General features: G+C 45.9%; 1 protein-coding gene across 1 annotated transcript in view; it reads right to left on the bottom strand.

Moving 5' to 3' along the window:
- ADAM12 (ADAM metallopeptidase domain 12) overlaps positions 1-21,891 on the bottom strand; it is a 309,331-nt gene that overhangs the window by 16,213 nt on the left and 271,227 nt on the right. The window contains exons 15-21 of the mRNA XM_019654224.1: positions 21,290-21,398; positions 20,984-21,182; positions 18,317-18,394; positions 16,715-16,823; positions 12,748-12,883; positions 12,021-12,129; positions 9,980-10,159 (exon numbers count right to left, since the gene is read on the bottom strand). Coding sequence (XP_019509769.1) covers positions 9,980-10,159; positions 12,021-12,129; positions 12,748-12,883; positions 16,715-16,823; positions 18,317-18,394; positions 20,984-21,182; positions 21,290-21,398 — 920 coding nt within the window. The remainder of the gene's footprint in view (positions 1-9,979; positions 10,160-12,020; positions 12,130-12,747; positions 12,884-16,714; positions 16,824-18,316; positions 18,395-20,983; positions 21,183-21,289; positions 21,399-21,891) is intronic.

Raw genomic sequence — 21,891 nt, 5'->3', positions numbered from 1 at the left:
AAACAGAACCAGTAAGTATACAAAACAGTAAGTGGTGTTGAGGATTACATATGTGGTCATCTAAAAAAATAAAGTTGGATTCCTACTCCATTTTACACACTAAAGTAAATAGCAGGTGGGTTAAATATTTAAATGTGGGAAAAGATCATGAAAGTAAAAGAAACAGAAAAATTTGGCCTTCCTACACATAAAAAACGGTCAAGGAGATGAAAAGACAGCTCATGAAACAGAAGACAAATGGATCTGAGAGCTGTCAAAAGATACTCCCTGTCAGTTTTAGGAAGAAAAATGTAGATACCATTTTTATTTTATTTTTTTATTAATACCTATCATATTCACAAAGAGAAGAAAGCTGTCTGAACACACTGTGTTGGTACCGACTTGGGGAACAGAAATGGGGACCTCAGAGGCAGGTCTGCCTAACCCACGGGGTTTTCCCACGTACATGGCCGCGGGCAGCAGTGGCGCTCCCAGGAATACACAGGCATGGGCCCGAGGTGCCCGGGCAAGATGGTGGGTGCTTGAAGTGACACATAGTTGGAGAGAACCCCTATGGCCATCAGTAAGGGCCAGGCTAGATACTTTAGGGGATGACTCGCCAGTGAGATACTGTACAGCCAGGGAGAAGAATCAGGTGGGTCTGCAGAGAGCAGATACGGAAAAGCCAAAGTGGGGAAAATACATTGTCGCTAAAGTTTAAATTCAAAATAAAGACCTAAGAGAAACAAGAGTGATAGCAGGTTGCTGAAGGTGGGTGATGGGCAGATAAGGTTTCAATGTACTTTGCTCTGGAATTTTGAGTATTTGAAAATCTCCAAATTCCCCATAATCTCTCACTCTGCAGTGAGAAACAGGTGGAGTTGACTTTTCACTGTATTCCAAGTTGTATTTTACAAAAGCCTAGTACCAACCATCACTTCTGGGAAGGGAGCCCACTCACAGAGGTGGGAGGGAAGCTGCTTTCTGAACACACTGCTGGAATTTTTAATTATAGGCATACGTTACCCATTAGAAAATATAAAGGTAAAATAGCCAGCATCTGTTTTTTTCATGTACAATTTGTGTTTATAGTCACAGAAGAGAGTGGAAAACCAACCCTCTTTGAATACTATAATCACGTGAGTGATTTCCCTCTGAAGTTATATTTCCCCAGGGAGATAGGGGGGGGCTTCCACGTGCAGCAGACGTTAGGTGCATTTGTCACGTGAATAATTAGTGCATGATATGAGACCAAAGACATTTCACTTACAGTTTCTGGAAGTCCTGGGCAGGTGGCAGGGAGAAGTTAGCAGGAGCCCAAGACCTTGGTAGCTACATTTTAGATTTGCAGGAGGAAGTGACTCAAATTTTTATTAACTCATTAAATGTGATGGCTCCATGGGGAATCACTGACACTGACAAGGCTTATTTGTTAATATTTAAAATTCACATCAATTCAGCATATTTCCTACACGTCTACTGTGTTCAAGGGATGGGAAGTAGGTGTGTCTGGAGACGATTAGCTCCGTCTGTGCCTTCTGAAATGGGGCAGCACAGGCAACTCCAGGCCAAGCCGCAAGTGAGCAAGGAGACCTGTCAGAGGAGGTGGTCTCAGGGAACGCCTGAGAGAAAGGCTGAGATTGGGACAGCAGAGGGCAGACACGAAGGACGCGTCCCAGCACTTTCTTTTCAGTTACTAGCTTTTGGTTTGCCTGTAGCAAAGAAAGGTTTTATAAAGATCACTTTTCTTGTATTTCTTCTCACTTTCCTGGGAGACCACCTTGGCAAATGGATTTCCTTTTCTCCTTATGTATTGGCATTTCTGGTGAGGAGGACCGAAATCATCCCGGGGGTGCTGGTTTAAATATCAGGCAGCCCCAGAGGTCAGAAGCGGGCAGGTGCCCATTCATTCGAATGCTGAATTCCTTCTGCTGCAGAGGACTTTGAAAGTGGGGGCTCCAACTCAGCAAACAGCTCTCACCGGATTGTTCTAAATGGTCTAAATTAACTTGTTTGCTCACATTCCCATCCTGACAAAGCATTGATGAGTGGGTCGAGAGGGTGCTTACCAATTGCAGCCCGTGTCGATCAGTCACCCTGCTTTGTGAGGGTCCAAGGAGGGAGGGGAATTTGGACCTCCTTGAAACAGACAACCCCCGCCCCCAATCCGTGGCTACACAAGCAAAGCCTATTGCCCTACAGGGTTTCCTTAGCCAGCAGAGACTGTACCAGCTGGCCAGTCTTGCTTTACAAGATACTGTGTGTTGAATATTCTACAGAGAAGGTGTTGATTAGGAGAAACGACGCGAGTGTGTCCGAAACACTGAGCTGAAAATTTCTACTTCTACAGAAAACGCCCAGAGCCTTCGTCATGTACCATGCTACAGAGATTCCACTGCTGCTGTGATTCTGAACAAGCGCTGGCTCCAAGAAAGACCCATTAAGACAAGGATGACGGGTGTGTGTGTGTGACAAGCAGAAGAAAAGAGAAACACAAGATTCTCTTGTTACAGACTTGAAAGCTCCTCCCGCCCGTCATCACCTTGTGTCTCTGTGGCAAAAGTGGGGGGAATGAACTAAAGATTGCTGAGGTCTAAAATGCCAACCATGACAGTCTTCACCGCATTTTCGTCTTCCCTTCCCTTCCATCCGTCCAGCCGCACACGCATCCATGGTAGGACTTCCGGTAGAGAGTGAGGGTTTGACCCTGGCTCTCCCACCTCTGGGGGCCTCACAAGCTATTTGACCTCACTGTGCCTTGTTCTGTCCTCTGTCAAATGCTCGTATCTGCTTCCCAGGCTCCTTGGGAGGGTTAGAAATGCTTGTGAAGCACCTAATTGATGCTCAGTGAATGTTTGATATTTTATGACAATTTAGAACACAACTAGAAGCTCCTTGTACCAAAAAAACCAAACTCGCATCCAAAACACAAAGTATGCCCTTTGGTTCTAAGAATAAAAATAGAAATGAATTCTGCCATTGTTGTTTTCCTGAAATTTCTGCAGGGCTGACAAGAAGCGCCAGAAACAGGGCTGAGGAACAGTCTCATGATCTATCAGCTTTTTCAGGAAGGGGCTTTGATTCAGCAAAAATCAGCCTCAGAGACTCACTTGGTTATCCTTTTTCGCTTCCTATTGTTCTACTAAAGACGCTAATCTAACTGGAAAAACAACCTCAGCCAGTTCAGTATTATATTCACTGATAAGCCTGAATGGAGGAAAAACCACTTCCTAAGATTTTTCCAGGAAACTAAAGGCTTACAAAAATAAACAAAAACAACCCCAAGCCAAATCGGACCACACAGCAGCACGTATAGTTCAAATGCCATTTTATGGGGGCAAACCTTAAAAAGAAAAAGCAAAAAACAGATAAGTGCTGAGTGAGCAACACTTTCATGAACTTTTTACTCCTTAGAAGAATGGCCCACCTCTGAGTTGAAGGGACCACTTACACTCCATCTAGAATCGTGGCACAATTCAGTTTGACAGCAGAAAATTGCGTTTCGATCTGCTACTTCTTAGCACAGCTTTCTCTAGACATAATTTTCTGTGAGCAGAGAAATCTATCTTAGATGTGACATTGAACATGTTTTTATTTAAACTTTAAATAAATTAAACCAATTAATCAGAATAATCTGCATAAAGAATTTCAGTTAGATATGTCTTAGAAATCTAGTGAAAACCCCAAGGGTCAGTCCCTATTTCTTCTCTTATCTCCTCCAGGAATAAAGTTATATGCTCTGGTATTTGACACTTAAGAATATCTCCTGAGTGTCCTCCTGTTTTCTAGTCTTTTGAGTCACAGTTATTGTTAAGTTCAAATTTAGTAACTTGAGGCCCTCTCGTGTGTGACAGTAGCACACACCGTCCATGCCCAAACCCTGGGTGTCTGTGCTTGGCGGCTGCCTGCCACCTCCCACCCTGGACCTGCTCTCCAGGTTGCCGTCTGGGTCCTCTCTTAGCATCTTGGACCTCATTGTGAGATGTCGTCCTCTCCCTGGACATCTGCCCTTAGTCTCCGTCATCCTCCAACAACCCAGGACGGACACTAGGTTGGAACGCTTAGCACACTTCCCGGAGGGTTTAAGGATGCCGTAAAGGAACCAGCATAGAGAAAAGAAAAACAAAACGCCTGGGACACCCAAAAGATAAACAAGTGGGTCCTCATGCAAAGTAAACCTGAAACATCGCTGGAGGCAAAACGACAACACTGAAGCTGTCCTACTTCGGGCACATCAAGAGAAGGCAAGATTCCATGGCAAAGACAATACCGCTGGGGAAAATAGGAGGCAGCAGGGAAAGAGGAAGACCCAATATGAGATGGACGGACTCCATGAAAGAAGCCAGAGGCAGGAGTCTACAGGAGCTGAGCAGGGCTGTGGGGACAGGACATGGTGGGTGTCACTCACTCATGGGTTCGCCAGAGGCTGGAGCTGACGCAATGGTATATAACACTCACCCAGAGAAGACATTCTGTGACGCTCCTTGCCTGGGCACACAATTGTAGGCAATCACACACCTGGTGACCTTTCTAATTTAATTTTTCATCATTTTACTATCCTTCTCTCAAGCCTACACTTTGCCTTTCATGCTCAGGTTGTGGTTGCGGAGAACTTGGTAGCAGTTGGTTCCCAGCTAGATGAATACAATGAATTATTTTCCCCTAAAATAGCTGACAGGATTAAAAGGAAGTTAAAGATTGCTTCCTTAATCAAGGCTGAGGAGTTAGGTTGAGAAGTTTGAATTCCTAGGGACATTTCGCCATGAAGCCAAAAGTCCACTTGGGAAGGTATGTTTGTCGACAAGGGAGGGAGTTCCTTCAGCTGTCCTTGATTTAGAAAATCAAACAGAACAGCTGATGGAAAGGTCACGTGTTTTCTATAAAGAACTCGCTGACTTTTGAGATGGGAGCTTGACCGATACTGTAGCGTTTGTGATAGCGTTTTCCTTTAGGAAAGTTTGGATGGTGAGTTGGTGTGTTTGTCATGTCGTGTGGGGCTGGGGCAGGGCACAGGGCGGGGGCTGTAAAGGACAAAATGTCAGTGCTGCCGAGTGAGAGCCACCTCCAAATATTCGCCACACCTGCAGGGAATTAATTCCAGTTCCCTGTGTGCAATGGGGGAGACAGCGTGAGCTTAATCTACATCAGATGTCTCGGAAAAGCTCCAGACAGACACCAGCCTGGAGTGAGAAATATGGATTTTTCAGTTACTAATGTTTAAAGGGTAACATTTCCTTAGTTTCATAAAACAGAACGAAGATTTTTTTGAGGGCTTGCTTTAAAAGAAATCTTGAAGGAGTCACTTCTGTAGGCATTCACTGCTGGTGGGAAAAAAGGCACCAGCAAGTAGAAATGTCTTGCCTCGGATCACACAGCCTGTCAGGGGCAGTCCCAGCTCGACACGGTACAAGTTGCTTAAAGGAAGACACAAGAAAGCTCAGGATAAGGGACACCACGGGGAAGGGGCTTACAGTCTCTGTGGGTATCTGAAACGTGCGTGCAAAATATGAGCATGGGCACATTTTCTGAGGGTTCACAGCTTTCATCAGATTCTCAAATAAGTCCATAATCCAAGAAAGTTTATGAGGTGCCCACTGCCTTCCACCAAGCTAGGTTTAGAAACACAAATGCAAAAGAACTGTCACTAGCCAACAAAATAAACAGAAGAAATTACGGGTGGGTGTTCACGGATACCGAAATGGGAGGGGACTTTGTAAGCACAAAAGCAATGGGGGAATTCACAAGAGATAATAGATTAAATACTCAAAACTGGAATTCCTGCTCTGTCCAAAATATCACCAATAAAATTAAAGACAAATGAGGGAACAGGTTTACAATAAATTACTGTAAAAGCATAGATATTATTAATCTATTAAAGAAAATAAACTCTTACAAACCAGGAAGAAAACTCTATCTCACAAATTGAAGAAAATTGGCAAAGGGTAGGAACAGACTCAGTCGTCCACAGGACTACTAGACGGCAGCTGTGCGCTGGGCAGCATGGCCCTAGCTCATGTCAGTCCATCCTCTACTCCTTGTCCAGTGACGTCACATTAAGAGCTTGAAATTGGCCACTGGTGGGAGTTTTTATAGTAGAGAAATCATCTATAAATCAGGGCTTAGAAAAAAGTTTTTTGACAGCTAGTTTACCAGCACACCATGGATTAACAGATATATAAGAAACAGCTTAAGGATAGCAGTAATCAAGGAAATGCAAAAAGAAATAAGGTCTGTCATGGTGGAACAAGAAAATTTTACCCTATTCCTCCTGCTAATTACGGCAAGAAAATCCGGAGAAAATTTGTAAAGCAACTGACAGAGGCTCTGGAAGTTTGTGAAAAGTAAGTAGGCTGATAAGGGACCTCAGAATTCCAGGAACTCCCCCGTAGTTAGTTCATGGTTTTCATTTTGGCCTTTTCTATACCTCGGCCTGGGCTTTGGAGAGGCACACCCCCCTCCCCCACCGCCCCAATCTGGAAATGACAATGCCATCAGACAAAACCAAAAAGGCCCAAGGAAAGCTTGGTATCTGCAGCCATAAGACCAGGAAAAGGGTCACCCAGTAGATGAGAAATGTTTGACCATACGTGACCTTACTCTACCTCCAGGTAAAAGCCACCAGGAAAAAGCCACATCCCTGCTCCTCCTCACTGGGCACCGCAGCCTGGAGAGGAAACAGTCCCGCTTGCCCTCCCTGTTGTGACACAGGCCACATCCTCTCCCGGGAACAGACACTGTGGGCAGAACTTCCAGTAGATTTCTCATCACCATGGGGGCCAGAAGGAAATGGAACGTTTTCAAATGTTGAAAGAAGAAAACAGTCAACCCAGAATTCTACATCCAGTGAAAAAGATCCTTCAGAAATAAAGGTGAAATAAAGACATTTTCAGATGACGAAAAATGAAGAGAATTTATTGCCAGAAGACCTGCTTTACCAGCATAGCTAAAGGAAGCTTTTCAGACAAAGAGGAAATAGCAGAAAGAAACCTGGAATAGCAGGAGCGAAGAAAGAATAAAAAGGGTGAATGAATGAGTAGATGTGGTGGACTATTCTTCTTAAGTTTTAAAAGTTATGTTTGATGGTTGAAAACAAAACTGACAACCTCTGAAGTGGTGCTCAGGGTACAAAATGGTAATATTTAAGAACCTATATCATAAAGGGAGAATGAAAAAGGAACCTAAAAGGTGGTAAAGTTTTCACATTCCACCTGAAGTGATAAAATATTGATACTAGTAGACTGTGATAAATATCCATATACACAGGGTGCCAAAAAAATGTATATACATTTTAAGAAAGGAAAAAAAACTATTAAATTTGTAATACTCATTATATACGGATAACAAAAGCTGAATACAAGTCACGTTTGGCTTCTGCAATTACAAGAGGTCCTCTAAGTGGTTACAATCAGTGTCCAGACACTTCTGATTACAGCGAACAACTGCTTGAGCAACATTGACCAAAGTGTCCACTTGTGTACATTTTTTTGGCACCCCTGGTATATTGTAATCTGTACAGCAGCAGTTTTTAATCAGGGGTGATTTTGTCCCCTGGGGGATATCTGAAAATGTTTGGAAACATGATTACTCATGTGATCTAGTTGGTAGAAACCAAGGTGTTGCTAAACATTCTATGATACAACAGGACAGTCCCACACAACAAAGATTTATCCCATCCAAAATGTGAATAATGCTGAGGTTGAGAAACCCTGCCCTAGAATAACCATACAAAAAACTACATAAAGACATACACTAAAAAACGCTGTAGATAAATCAACATGGAATACTAAAAACTTTGCAACTAACCCGTAGGGATTCAGAGAAGCGCATAATAAAACAAAACAGGGGAACAAATACAATATTAAAATAATAGACATAAACTCTAACATATCAATAATTGCATTAAATGCAAATGGTCTAAACACACTGACTGACAGAATGATGAAAAAATATATGACCCAACCATATTCTGTCTCTGAAAAACTCATTTCAAATAAAATGACATAGGTAGATTAAAAATGAAAAGATGGAAAAAGCCATATATTGCAAATGTTAGTCAAAAGAAAATGGAAGTGGATATGTTAATATGAGATAAAGTATATTTTAGGAGAAAGTTAAGTACCAGAGCTAAAGAGGGACAGCACATAATGATGAAAGCGTCAATTTACCAAGAAGACACAACAATCTAATTGTGTGTGTCACAAACAACAGAGCTTCAAAACACATGAAGCAAAAACTGATTAACTAAAAGGAGGCAGATAATATAGTTGGAAACTTCAACATCCCCTTTCAGTAACCAACTGAACCATTAGACAGGAAACCAAACCAAACCAAACTGAGATTTTGTTTTGTGTGTCAAATTGGCAGAGGTCTGAAATGTTAATAGTACATGAGACAGATGCTCTATAATAACATGGGAACATAAATGTATGTAACAGTCCTGAAAAAAAAAATTTAGTTTATGTATTAAGAGGCTTAAAATGGTTGTACATATTTTCACTTTTAGGAATCTTTCTTAAGGGAATCAAAGTGGTCCAAAATTTATCTGTTTAGTCCTTCATAACAGACCTGTGTATAATAGCCAAAATTAGAATCATCCAAATGTGCCTGCTAATTGGCTAGTGGTTAAACAAGTATTCCATACACATGTACTGCGCTATCGTGAAGGTAACACTTTTAAGAATTTTTAATCCCATGGTAAATGGGAACGATTTCAAGGCAAAAAGTATATAAAGCAATGTACATACAGAATAATCTAAATTATGCTAAGAATACACATGTAATTGTATGTATATAAAAATTACTAGAAGAAAACATAGCAATGATAGTCATAAAAAAAAATGACCAGTGATTATCTCTTTGTGCTTTTCATTTGCTTGTTTTTACCTTTCCCTCCCCGTCAAGTTTGCTATTGTGAAAGGACATCATGCTCATGGTCATAACAGACAGAAACTGGGACTTCCAAAAACAGCATGAAAATGAGATGACATATATACGCAAAGCATCTAATAGAGTGCCGCGTCTCGTATGGAGAAACCCAACAGGTTGTAAAATGTTTGCAAATAGTTTGAAACTGAAAAACAGTAAGAAACTATGCCTGTCATCACTCCCAAAGTGCCCATCTCTGTTTTATTGTCCAGGCCTAATTATTAACAGTGTAGACTTACCATCTAAGCACTATGTTGCACACCTGAAACTAATATAATACTGTATGTCAAATGTAATTAAAAAATAAAAAATATTTTTTTAAAGTAAAAAAAACAAAAAACAAAAAAAAAAAATTAAAAAACAGTGTCCCTGCGGGGCCGGCTGAGTGGTGTGTTGGTTAAGAGCTGGCTTGGGACGCCAGAGGGCCCCGGTTCGGATCCCACGTATGAGGGTCAGTGACACTGCCCTCCACAGCTAAGATGCTGAACAACAGCTCAACCTGGAGCTGGGCTGCCCTGAGTCACTGGCGACGGCGTAGGCTGCAGCCCCTGCTGCAGTAGGTTGCCATGGGCTACCGTGTGTAGCCACCAGCCAGCGTGAGCGGCCAGCAGCCACTGTGAGCGGCCATCCAGAAGCCGGCGACTGATCTGCCTCGCCCGGGAAGAGCTCAATGATGGTGCCAACTTGGGCCTGTGAAGCAACGTCCTCCACAACTAGACTGAAGAACAAAACGACAGCAACTTGTCTGTTCCCCTCCTCCAATTCCCCAATAAAAATCTTTAGGAAAAAAAAACAGTGCCCCTGCAATTCTCAAAAGTGTCACGGTTAGGACGGTAATTGCATGGGCACCCTCACTAGTCTGAGTACAGAAATATTACTAATAACTAAAAAATAGTTACACCATTACTATACACCAAGCACTGTTCTAAATGCTTTTCATGAATGACCTCATTTAACCACCTGAGGAGCTTACAGAGGCACTGAGATGTTGAACAACTTGTCCAAGTTCAGGCATTAGTAAGTAGTAGAGCCTGGACTTGAACTATACCCATCAAATGAGCAGCAGAAGACCTACCTGGGGCTGCCTAAGTGCAGGGTTGGCTGGCAGAGGTCTGGCAGGGACGCTGGGTGCCCGATGAGCCTGGTGGACGGGCGGGAGCACTCGCTGAGGCCAACTGGGCTGAGGGAGGTCAAGGGCTTTGAGGGGCTGGCTGATGTCCACATTCTGACACTGCGGCAGTCTCTTGGGATTATCCTGCAGGGTCGAAGCAAAAAGCCATGACAAAGGGGTTCCAAAGTGTATGTAATTCCTTCAGGAAAAAGCAGTGCTGACTGTGCTGCTATAGCTAAAGGGGGAGGTGGGTGGAGTAGCAAGGAATCAAGGAGTTACCCGAGAGGGGATCTATTAGTAGTTATTTAAACTTCAAAATTCTAACAGAAGCACCCCCACCCCTACCCCAGCAATCTGAGAGCGATCCATTTCTCTTTGGATTTGAAAAAACTGGTTTAATTCATTAACAAATAGGTTCAAGGCACCCGAGGAAGGGCCACGTATGAGGACAGACGATCTCTTAAGGGAACTGCAAAGGAGTTGGGAAAAGAAGACATCGCTCAATGCGCACAACGTTCATGAAAACCCAGGAAAACCCCCGGGGGAGGAGGATGGGGGCTTCGGGAAGCCCGGGCTGAGGTTCAGCGCCTGCGGCTGGAGGGTCTTCTCCTGCGGGGCAGCGCCCTGGTTTCAGCGGCCGATGGGAACAGCCCAGCACAAGCCTGTGCCTCAAGCCCCCTGCCCCTCCCTTCTGCCCTCTTTTCTTCCGTTCTTCCCCCAAATAGCTTTATTGAGGTACACGTGACAGGTGATTAATTGCCCATGTTTAAAATGTACAACTTGGTAAATTATGACATATGTTCCACACCCATGAAACCATGACATACGCAAGATGATGAACATGTCAACCACCCCACAGAGATTTGCTCCTGTCCTTCCTCCCACTGCTCCCCATGTCCCCTTCCCTGTCACTATTGATTTGCTTTCTAGAATTAGTTTGCATTTTCTAGAATTTTATATAAATGGAATCACAGCGTATGTATTCATTTTTTGGTCTGGCTTCTTTCACGAGGCATAATTATTTCGAGGCTCATCCATGATGTTGTGTATATCAACAGTTCATTCCTTCTTATTGCTGAGTAGCGTTCCATCGTGTAAATGTACCGAAGTTTGTTTATTCTTTCACCTATTGATGGATGTTTGGGCCACTTCCTGTTCATGTGGTTTTCAGAAATAAAGCTGTCCTTGTTGTAGTCCCACGTTTAGGGATGAAAGGTGGTAACACTTATCGGGAATGTCTGCCTCATCTTTGGATCCCAACCCTCTACACTCTTTAGCTCAAGGGAGGTAAACTAGTTTATTGCCTACTAAATATGTGATAACGATTTTAAAAACCCTTAGTCACTTCTTGACACGAACACCGTTCACTGCAATAATCTGGACTCTTGTTGAATGAATTTAATAGTCAAGAATTCTCATGGATACATCAAAAGCACTCAGGGGAGAAACTAAATATGAGAATGAACCCCCATAATAATTCACCAGGGTAGCAGGAAAGTTACAAGACAGTAGGGAGCCAGGAGGTACTTTGGATTAAGGATCCAGCTCTTTGAAACCAGGGTGATGGAACTTGCACCGCCCAGGTCTGGAGCTCAACGGGCCCAACCGAGGGCTCCGTGTAACTCTTAGAAATACTCTGGGAGTGACAGTGGGCCAAAGAAGCTCACCTGAACCCATTCTGAAGCCACAGGAGGGGCCCAGCCTCAAAGACCTGCTTGAGTAGCAGTCTCCGTGGGCCTCCTGGGAATTTGGCCAGTCTAGGTGACTGGGGGAATCATGGCTCTCAACGTACCACACACCATGTCACACAGGGGACACCGCCTGCCCCAAAAGGACCCAGTAGGGCTTCCAGGGAGCACTGAGAGCCTCCTTCCAGCCCAGGCCATCCCCTCAGAAAGTGTGCTGGTTGAGCATTTCACGGGGGGAGGTCTCCAGGATCTATTCCCACTCGAGCAAAACCCTTGTTTTCGCGTGCACTCACTCCTTAGGCATGTTTAACACTGACCTTGGGCGTGCTGGAATGTGGCGTCTTCCTCATCAGGCCTTTGCTGAGGTGGGTGAGGTGAGCCTGGCCAGGCTGGGAGCCGCCGGATGGCCGGGAAGGGTGCACACATCTGTAACACAGCCCCATCCACGCTCACCAAGGGCGCTTCCCCTCGGGTTGACTCACCTTTCCCTGTTTTGTTCACAATAACACTCAAAAACCATTTACTTATTTTTAACTCAGTGTGCGTAAACATGCAAAGGTAAAATTATCTAACACTCTTAGAAGACTAACAATAAATATTGATTTTTTTTTTCTCCTTAAAGCCACTATTCTGTTAAAATAGTTCTCGCAATCCATAGAAACAAGGCTTTGTGACATCTGGGGGACGTTTTTTATAAAGCTGGTATTTTAGCAATACTGTCTTTGAATATATTTGAGTCAAAAGCTATCCCATCTGAGGAAAATATATTTAACATCCCACGTCTTATAAAAGTTACTAATGCAGGGGTGGTGGAAACGCATCCCTGAGATTCGTTGACACCCTGCTTATTTATGTAACAAGCAACAAATAGTTTGAAGGGAAACTAAAGAAGGTAGTCTGGCAGAAATTTAAAAACCCCAAAATACCAGTTTTACTATCCAGAAAATCTGACCTCTTCTTTTCTAAGGAAAACGAAGTGAGAGCAGTTGGTTGTACATCCTTTCAACCTCCATTTCTTGAAAAGATGACCCAAACCCAGGGTACCTTAGCTTTTCAATGGCTGTTTTTTTATCTGTAAACAGCAGTCGTATCAATGTCTTCCTTTTGAGATAAACCACAAATCCAGCAGCGAGAAGACACAGGATGGTCACCAGGATTCCTATAGTTAAACCTTGGTTATCTGAAAGAAAATGCATTTGACTCAGGGACGGAGGCAGTTATGATGAAATATGGGAAGTATCAAATTGTGACATTTCTGGCCAAGTGGACTTTGAAGGAGGGAACAGAAATTAAGGGAGTGAACCCCTGAACGCTGTTCAGAGGTCAAGTTTGAGGTTCCGTCTGTGTGGCCACCATTCATTTTTGACAACTCTGGGACCTGCAAACAGGAACGCTACCTGGGAGGTGGGACCACAGCCCTGGCCACACAGGGTCCCCAAGTGTGACAAGAGCCGGGGAACGGTGGCCACCGGGAACCATCATTAAAATCTCATCAGAATCAAAGCGGTTCCCAAACTGTTAGTAAATCCCTTCCAGCTCCCAACACAAGTGTGCTGCTCCCGCATCCTTCCTTTACACAGTCTTCAGCATTGGCATCTGTTTTATTATCTTATTTTTTTGTATTTCTTTAGACCAAGTCCTGATTTCTGGACATTGTTAAATTAGAAGATGAAAAAAAAAAAGAAATAAAAGAAAAAGGAAAAGAAAACTCATAGCTTAAACAAAATGCCCACGGGGTTTGTTCTGTCAGGGACTTAATATCCAGCTTGGGGGTACACCCCTTTCTCTGGGAGGATGCGGTTTATTATCTCCATGGAAACATCCCCTCTCTGTGATTTGATCCCATTTGGTTTAGTACAGACACGGAGGCCCCCTCTAGGGTGACTTCTACCGCAGCTGTGGGCAAGGACCGTCTGGGGAGACTCAAGACACCAGGAGCTTTATCGCAGTTTCTACTGGACTGTGAGCTCCTAGGTGCACAGGTCCCATTCATTGGCATCTGTTTTTCCTGCCCGCGACAATCATGTGTGCCTCACATAGTAGGTGCACAGCTGTCCTTTCAGGCGGCTGCTGCTGGCCGTGGAGGTGGCTCCCCTCATCCAGGCTCTCCCACCCGTCTCCGACCAGAGCGGCAGTGGTCCCACTCTGGAGAGGAATGCCTTCACACCTCTCTGTTTCTAGACTCCTTCCCCAACTGACGAGTCCTATCAGGGGTGTGTCTTAGCCTAAGTAAGACAACCAACGTATGGCAGTCGTGGTTCTCTTGTTAGTGTCACTGGAAGAGCATTGCTTCTGGTTTCCTGGACAAAATGTCATTCTTTGCAGACTGTGAGCCGGCAATTGAGGGGCTCTGGCCTGAGTTCTCTTGTCTCTTAACAAAGCTAATTAAAAAGTGACCAGAGGGCCGGCCAAGTGGCGCGATGGTTAAGAGCTGGCTTGGGACGTCAGAGGGCCCCGGTTCGGATCCCACATATGAGGGCCAGTGACACTGCCCTCTACAGCTAAGATGCTGAACAACAGCTCAACCTGGAGCTGGGCTGTTGTGGGTCGCCAGCGACGGCGTAGGCTGCAGCCCCTGTGGCAGTGGGTTGCCATGGGCTACTGTGTGTCACCAGCAGCCAGTGTGAACGGCCAGCAGCCGCAGTGAGCGGCCGTCCAGAAGCTGGCAACTGATCTGCCTCGCCCGGGAAGAGCGCAATGATGGTGCCAACTTGGGCCAGTGAAGCAACGTCCTCCACAACTAGACTGAAGAACAAAAGGACAGCAACTTGTCTGTTCCCCTTCCCCCAATTCCCCAGCACTGTTTCCATCCCCCAATTCCCCAATAAAAAAAATCTTCAAAAAAAAAAAGTGAGCAGCTAGAGTCTTGAATCCTAGTTTCCAGTTCCCTAAAGTCCACCCCTAAATCTTTAAATGGTCAGTTTATCCAGTCCAACATTTACTGGGCCCCCAAGCTGAATGTGCTGCACCCCAGGCTGCCTGTGCCCCATGAGTGGCAGCGCCATCCATTCAAGCTTCTCAAGGCACAACCCTGGGCAGTGTGCTGACTCCATCCCCTTGTCCCCTTGTCCCCTTGTCCAGCACAAGCACCGTGTCCTGTAGATTCTGCCCCTTACACCTGCCTATCGGCCCACCTCTAGGTCCCACTGTAACCCTCTCCCATCTGCCACTCTGCTTGCTTGATGTCTCTCCAGGACCTAGAAAGGTGGCTGGCATGTGGCATATGCTCGAGAAGTACTTGCTTCATAAATGACTGAGCCATGGTCAGGCCACGGGGGACGCCAGGCGCAGGGCATGGCTCTGCCTGGCACAGCCGTTTGTGTAAGTGGTTGGGGGAGGCACCTAAATGCACTGTCTTTTATGAATGATGGCAGTGGTGCAGGCGGTGACGCTCTTTGGCTTTCATTTTTTAAATATTCTTACTTGGTGTAATGAAGAATTAGTGACTCTGTGGGTTCCCTGACTTTTTGGAAACGCCCCCAATCTGAGTTCCATGGGTTATGTGTCCACTCCAAAGACAGGCCCAGAGTGTGGGGCCCCTCTTGCTATCTTCTCCAGTTCCTTTGAAGGCCATCAGCTCACTTGAGCGCAGATGGAGTGGGGAACAAGGTTCCCATCCAATAAAAACTAAAACCGTGCTATTTTTGTACAACAGACACTAAAAGCCACATTAGAAAATGAAGTTGCAGCAAGAGACCAGTCATCAATGCTGGGACGTCAGTGAGGAACGGGGACACGGGGTCAGGCTTTGTTCCCACCTCTAGGACGGATGCTCGCTAGCGGGCCAGGCTCTCTAGTCCTGTTTGTACCTGCGCGGGCACCTGGCCTGAGAGAGAGGGAAACCTGGGGCTTCCTCAGGACATGGTCCTACAGATGTGCCTGCTAGGTGGGCCCGTCCACCTGAGCCCCAGAGCAGTGTTGTGTCTGTTGTCATGGAAACGATGGCAGAGCCACAGACTCAACACTGCCAGTCGCCACAGGACTTGGGGCCATGGTGACGTCCTCTGCAGTGTGAGTGTCATGGGGGCTCAGGCGAGCGCTTCGGTGGTAACGCAAGTGGGCTTGGTAAATTCCCACGGGCTCCCGGGTCCCCAGCGCGCCTAGTGTTGGCTCACTGTACCTTTGTGTCATGCTTCTGACACTTTAAATGGGACATCATTCGGACCTGCCCCTAACTGCCTGACAGGAGCTCAGAGAAGAGAGTCCTGCATCAGGGGACCATTTCTCAGTGTCACCCGAGGGGAAAAGGATTGAGCGTTCAAGCATAGCCGCTATTATGAACTTCTTTGGGAGTAGACAGACTTGTGTTTCAACCATAGCTGTGTGACTTTGGGCAGGTTACTTAACTTCCCTGAGCCTCTGGTCCTTTATATGTAAAGAAACCATAACACCGACTTCAGAGTCGTGTATGGATTCTGAGATAACACACATAAAACGCTGTGTGTGGCGCCTGCACACAATGGCTCAGGAAATAGAAGCTGCTGCTGCTGGGACCACTCCTGTCACGTCAGAGGAGGGTGTCGTTCTAGTAAGAGCTTTAAAAGGCATTAAACTTCATACCGCTTGGTCCCAATACACAGAGTCTGGCCTTGATAAAGCCCTTTGATCGGACAATGAAGTTCATACCCATTTGGCAGTCTGCTGTAGAAGTGACCTCAGCTAAGAAAAGTGTCACAGACCATGACTGGCAGACTCGGCCTCTCAGCCAAAGCAGAGTGAGGGGCCTTGGAAAAGAGCAGGCGAGGACATCGGAGCATTGGGAATAGACAGACGCCTCGGGCTGTGTCAGGCCCACATGGAGCCCTCTCCCCCAACTCCTGGGGTTTCGTGCTTCCTGGGGGCTACACCTGTACCCACGCCGATGACTGACTGGTGTACCCACACTGATGGCTGGTGTACCCACGCTGATGGCTGGTGAGCCCTCTGTCTTCCTTGGAAGGAGCCCCCACCCCCAGCTTCTCACTCTCCCCATAGCTCAGCGCCCACCCCTGGGGATGCAGTCCCCACCAACCTGCTTGCCGGATGGGGCCGCTGTCTGTACTTCCTCCGAAGCCAAACTTGTCACAGAAGGGGGGTGCCCAGTGGGCCTCGCAGTGGCAGTTCTTCCTGTTGTTACACACCTTTCAGGGCAGCAGGGGAGAGGGACACAGACAGGGAGGTAGGGTTAGGGCACACCCTCCACCTGGGGTAGCAGGGGGTCTCCGAGCCCTCATTTGAATCACCCCCCTGTCTCGATTGCTTCAAATGAGACCTACAGTCAGGACAGCCTCAGTGGTAAGCGTGAAGAGACATTTCTAGGAACCTGACACTAAGCAGCATTAGTTGCCATGTGGCACAGCCTAAGCTGAACCTAAGTGTCTGGCCTGTTTCCCCAAAGATGCGGCTGACCTCCCGCCTCCAAGGATTCAGGCGCTGTCCTGCCCACACCATCCAGCACAATCTCCCCTGCAATGTTCCGTCATGTGCCCTTTGTGCAGAGAGATTGAACCCCTAAATTAACATCCCCACTTGGAGTGCTGCTGGTGAGCCGTGTCTCCATAAGACAGGGCTGTGATCAGATTACTCGTTGCCAAGTCATGGCAGCTGCTCCACCACCCGGCGAACGTGGGTGTTTCCTGTCCCACGTGTGGGTGGGACCCCAGGGATGGTGGAAAGTGAGAAGTCCAGGGTCCCCGGCTCAGCATTACTACTAACCGGTCACGGAACCTTGGACAGGTCGCTACCCCCACCTGAGCCTGGGCTTCTTCAGGAAAATAAAAAGGCTGCACTAGGTCGTCGCTGACGGCCATTAGAAGGAAATTCGTGGTCCAGTCAAGACAGAAAAAGACTCCGCCCCACATTGATAATCAGTCACACGCAAATCAGAGGTGGCACTGTCATCCTTTGCGGTTCTAGTGCAACAGTAACTTTATGAAAGCCCCATAATTCTATGTTAGAATCGCTGGCGAGTGTCTGCCAGTTTTAAAAATAGAATTTGGAGCACGATTTCTGTAGAAAAGGTTTCAGAAAAACAAATGAACCACTGGCATGGCTAATCAAGATTAATATGAGTCCATTGGAAGTAATTAAGCCCATCAGGAAAAATAAATTATGTTTTAAACAATTAGAGTCCTCTTCGTCCCTAAAGATTTTTCTGGACTAAAATAACAGCCCTCTTTAGTGGAAACCCACTGTATGTGATTTCAAGAATACGTGGTCAGGATGTTCTGTCTTCTTTGTTTTAATCCCTTTTGGAAGTATTTCAGTTCAGACACATATTCTGAATCTTGGTTGTAAAAGCAGCATAGCTCTGTTTGACATGCTTTGCAAAACTCTTCATGAAGAGGTGTTAGTTTAAAAATTATTCTGAAGATGATGACAAAGTCCTTTTTCAAAAATCACAGAATGCTAATTTGAAAGATCATTACTGCTCAATCTGATTGTCTTTGTTAACTAAAAATCACATCTATTATGCTACAGAAAGGTCAAAGAAAATAAATGTCTTTAGAGGAAAATATTGAGGAGACACTGCTCTATTTTTAAAAGTTATGGACTGCGAAAACCTTTACAAATAAATGATTTAGTGCTTCATTTGTTCTGGACTGGCTGTAAAACGGCAGTTCGGTCTACTCACCCCTCTGCTGTGACACTGCATTGCACACTCATGAACACCAAAGACACTGATATTTTGACACCGACGATTGAGGCATATCTATAGAAGGAGGACAACATAGCAAAAGTCTTAGTGCTTCCTGGAGTGCACACACACACACACACACACACACACACACACACACACACACACATGCATATTTCCATGTATTTAAAAAGAGAAAGCAAAGGCAAGTTTTCGGAAGGCTACGTTCTCTCAGTGAATGCAGACGCAGCAGGATAATGCAGTTTTCATTTGGCTCAGACACGGATCCCCACGCCTGCCTCCAAACTCAGCACCTTTTGGGACTCAGATCAATGTGACTATGACTGAGTTCTACACTTTTACGGCACTTTATATAGTTTCGGTCAATTCTGAAATTACGCTGACTGATTTCCTTGTGATTTTTGTTTAGAGCTTGCAATGAGATCTAAGTATTGCAGCGTTTTCTTTTTCTCCATTAAAAGATTATAGGAGCGGATGAGATAGACTACTCCTCACCCTGGGGCCTGTATAGACTCAGAGATGCCAAGAATCGAGGGTCCAGGAATTCTTTAAGGCAGATACTGAAATATGGGAACTTTTTCAAAATACTGACTGACAAGTACTATCATCGATGACATAAACCATCAACAGAAATGCTCAGCCGAGGGCAACAGACGGTTCCCTTGTATTTATCAAGGCTTTGTGGAGGCAGTCGTTTGCCCAATGGCACTGGGCCGGCTGAAAGAGTTGAGTTTCATTTCAAAGGTGTATAATATACTCCAGACTCAAGAGATCAGGCCCTTTATCTCCCATAAGATGCTACAAATTAGTGGCGTCAAACGAAGGACTGTCTAATTTTTTGACTGCAGAGGCATTTTTAATCCAGTAGAACCTTCCTATGGGAGGTTCACCATTGGATCCCAACAGCTTGTGGAAGGCACAATTAATGCCCTTGGAAGAAAGTGCCCACCCAAGCAGCTCCAGGGCCAGTGGTCATCTTGGCCAGGAGGATTGACACATTCCAGCTGATAATTGTCTGAGGATGCAATGAACACACCAGGACCCCAGTTAGCATCACAGTGTAAAGGTGCTGCTCTCTTCCGAACCCAAAGACAAGGAGAAAGACAGCTTTCTCAGAGCCCAGTGTTTCTCAGAAACAGAGATCAGAGCACATTTAAGCTTGCACGTGGAAGAAAAAACTCACCGAGAAACTAAGCCCTTGGAATTTTAGTGCTTACATGCACCTGTCTTGACTGTTTTAAAAACGAATGTCATGGGCCGGCCAAATGGCGCATTGGTTAGGAGTTGGCTTGGGATGCCAGCTCTGAGAAGCAGGGCCCTGGTTCGGATCCCACATGAGGACCAGTGACGCTGTGCCCTCTACAGCTAAGATGGTGAACAACAGCTCCACCTGGAGCTGGGCTGCTGTGAGTCGCTGGCGACAGCGTAGGCTGCAGTGAAGCTGCCATGAGCCACTGTGAATGGCTTCCAGCTGGTGTGAGCTGCCAAGAGCTGCCGTGAGTGGCCGTCCAGGGCCCGGTGACCAATCTGCCTCACCCAGGAAGAGCACAATGATAATACCAACATGGGCCAGTGAAGCGACATCCTCAACTAGACTGAAGAACAAAGGGATAGCAACTTGTCTGTTCCCCTTCCCTGATTCCCCAATAAAATCTTAAATAAGTAAGTAAATAAATTAATTAAAAACAAAAATCAAAACGAGTGTCATTCTAATGTCAAGGCCTGAGTATAAGCTAATGTGCGTTGTTAAGGAGACATCCAGGATGTGTAACGTGTTTCACGTATCATCCTATTTCCTCAAGGACGAAGTGCTCATGGCTGAGGGTGTGTGGCGGGGATCCCCGTCTTGGGGACTCTGCTACAGGAGCTGATGCAGCTTTCTACTCTGTGAGCTCCACGTTAGTGAGGGATTTCATAATCATTTTGAAAATCTGGCCCTAAGAAAAGCATGTGGAGGCGGCCTCATCCTTCCTAAAACATTTATTAACTTGCTGTCATTTAGTCTGATGAGCAAGTTTGGTGAGAAAAATCAACATGGCAGAATGTAAAAATCTCCATTTCTTTCTTTCTTTTTTTTTCTTTGTTTTTCACTTTTGACTTTGTTTCTAAACTCTCAAATACCCCAGTCTACCTTTTGCCCTGCTCTCCAAAAGTACTCAGCTTCAGCTTTACTCCTATCCCATCTCTTCCTCTCTCCTAGGCTCTTGACGGGGTCTCTGAAAATACACTCGACTTCCCGTTCTGTCCAGGTGAGAACAAGCCCCCGAGAACTCTGTGCCAAAGACCAAGGTCACATTTCCAAAAACAATATAATATGCTATAGCGTTTCCTTCCAAAGTAATTTCCTGGCTGGAAAGCCTCATGACACCCAGAATGGAGAAATGACTTATTAACAGTAACGGGCCGAGAAAACAAGCTTGATTTTCCCGAGTACATCTCAGTGGTCAGCCCAGGATCCAGGATTTATTGACTTTTTCTTCTAGGTGCAAAGAACTGGATTCCAGACACAACGTTCTGAGAAGAAATGGATTTAGGAAAACAAACCAACCTCCTAACTCAGTGCTTGGCTAAGACATTGCTCAATGGGCCCCTTTCCAGACTTATATTTAAGATGTAAGCGAGCATCATACTTTGGGGTCTTACTTTTCCATCCGCACACTTTGTGCCGGCAAGGACGAGCCCGGGGTCTGGCATGTCATCGCCCAAGTACACGTGGGTCCCACGGCACAGAATACGACCTCCTTCCTGCAGTGGGATATTCGTTTCTATGGAAACGGCATTGGTACCAATGACTGGCCGGCTGGCTCCTCCTTGACACTGGATTTTTCCACATTTCGCATCTCTGGAAGGGCGAGAACAAACAATCCCCCAAGAGGGGAAGTTTGGGACCAGCCCTAAGCAACGTGGGACATTTCCAGCAAGGGTGCGGATGGGACGCAGGTTCCATACCTCATCTCACATTTGGCGAAGGAACTCTTGGAGTCTTTGCCGCAGTTGCCATAAGGGTCACCTGCGGAATTGACTCTCTCAAAGCAGATCCCAGGAGCAGGTTTAGCACCTGAAAGAGAAGCAAAGCCGCACCGTGACCTCCTGCAAGTGGTTTTAGCATCTTCCTTTGAACAGCACTGGGCTTTCAGGTTAAGAGAGCCTTCTGAGTCCTGTGTCTCGGCTGGCTCCTGATAGGAGCTGGTGGAGGGAAAGCCAACCTCTGCTCTCCGTTTCACAGCTCAGGCCCATGGCATGTGCCGCCTCTCGGGCAATGAGGCCTGGCTGTGGGGCCAGACCCGGTCCACACAGAAGGGAGGGGGCCGGCTGGCTGCAGGAGAAGGGGAAGTTTCCTCTCTTGGACGACATGCCCCACAGTTCTGGTGAGAAAATGCAAGCTCAAGCAGGCTCCAAGGAGTGATGATGACTAATGTGGGGAAGCAATGAGCGAGGGAGCAAAGGAGAGCGCAGCGCTCTCACGCACGTTTCCAGCCCCATACAGCTCCCTGTGTTTGCAAGGCAGAGGTTCCTCTCAGAGGCCATGGAGGCATAAACCCCAATAGTCA

The sequence above is a fragment of the Hipposideros armiger genome, unplaced genomic scaffold (genome assembly GCF_001890085.2).
Source record: "Hipposideros armiger isolate ML-2016 unplaced genomic scaffold, ASM189008v1 scaffold_216, whole genome shotgun sequence".
NCBI classification, from domain to species: domain Eukaryota; kingdom Metazoa; phylum Chordata; class Mammalia; order Chiroptera; family Hipposideridae; genus Hipposideros; species Hipposideros armiger.
Note: the sequence above shows the minus strand (reverse complement) of the source record. Positions and strands in the feature narration are given on the sequence as shown.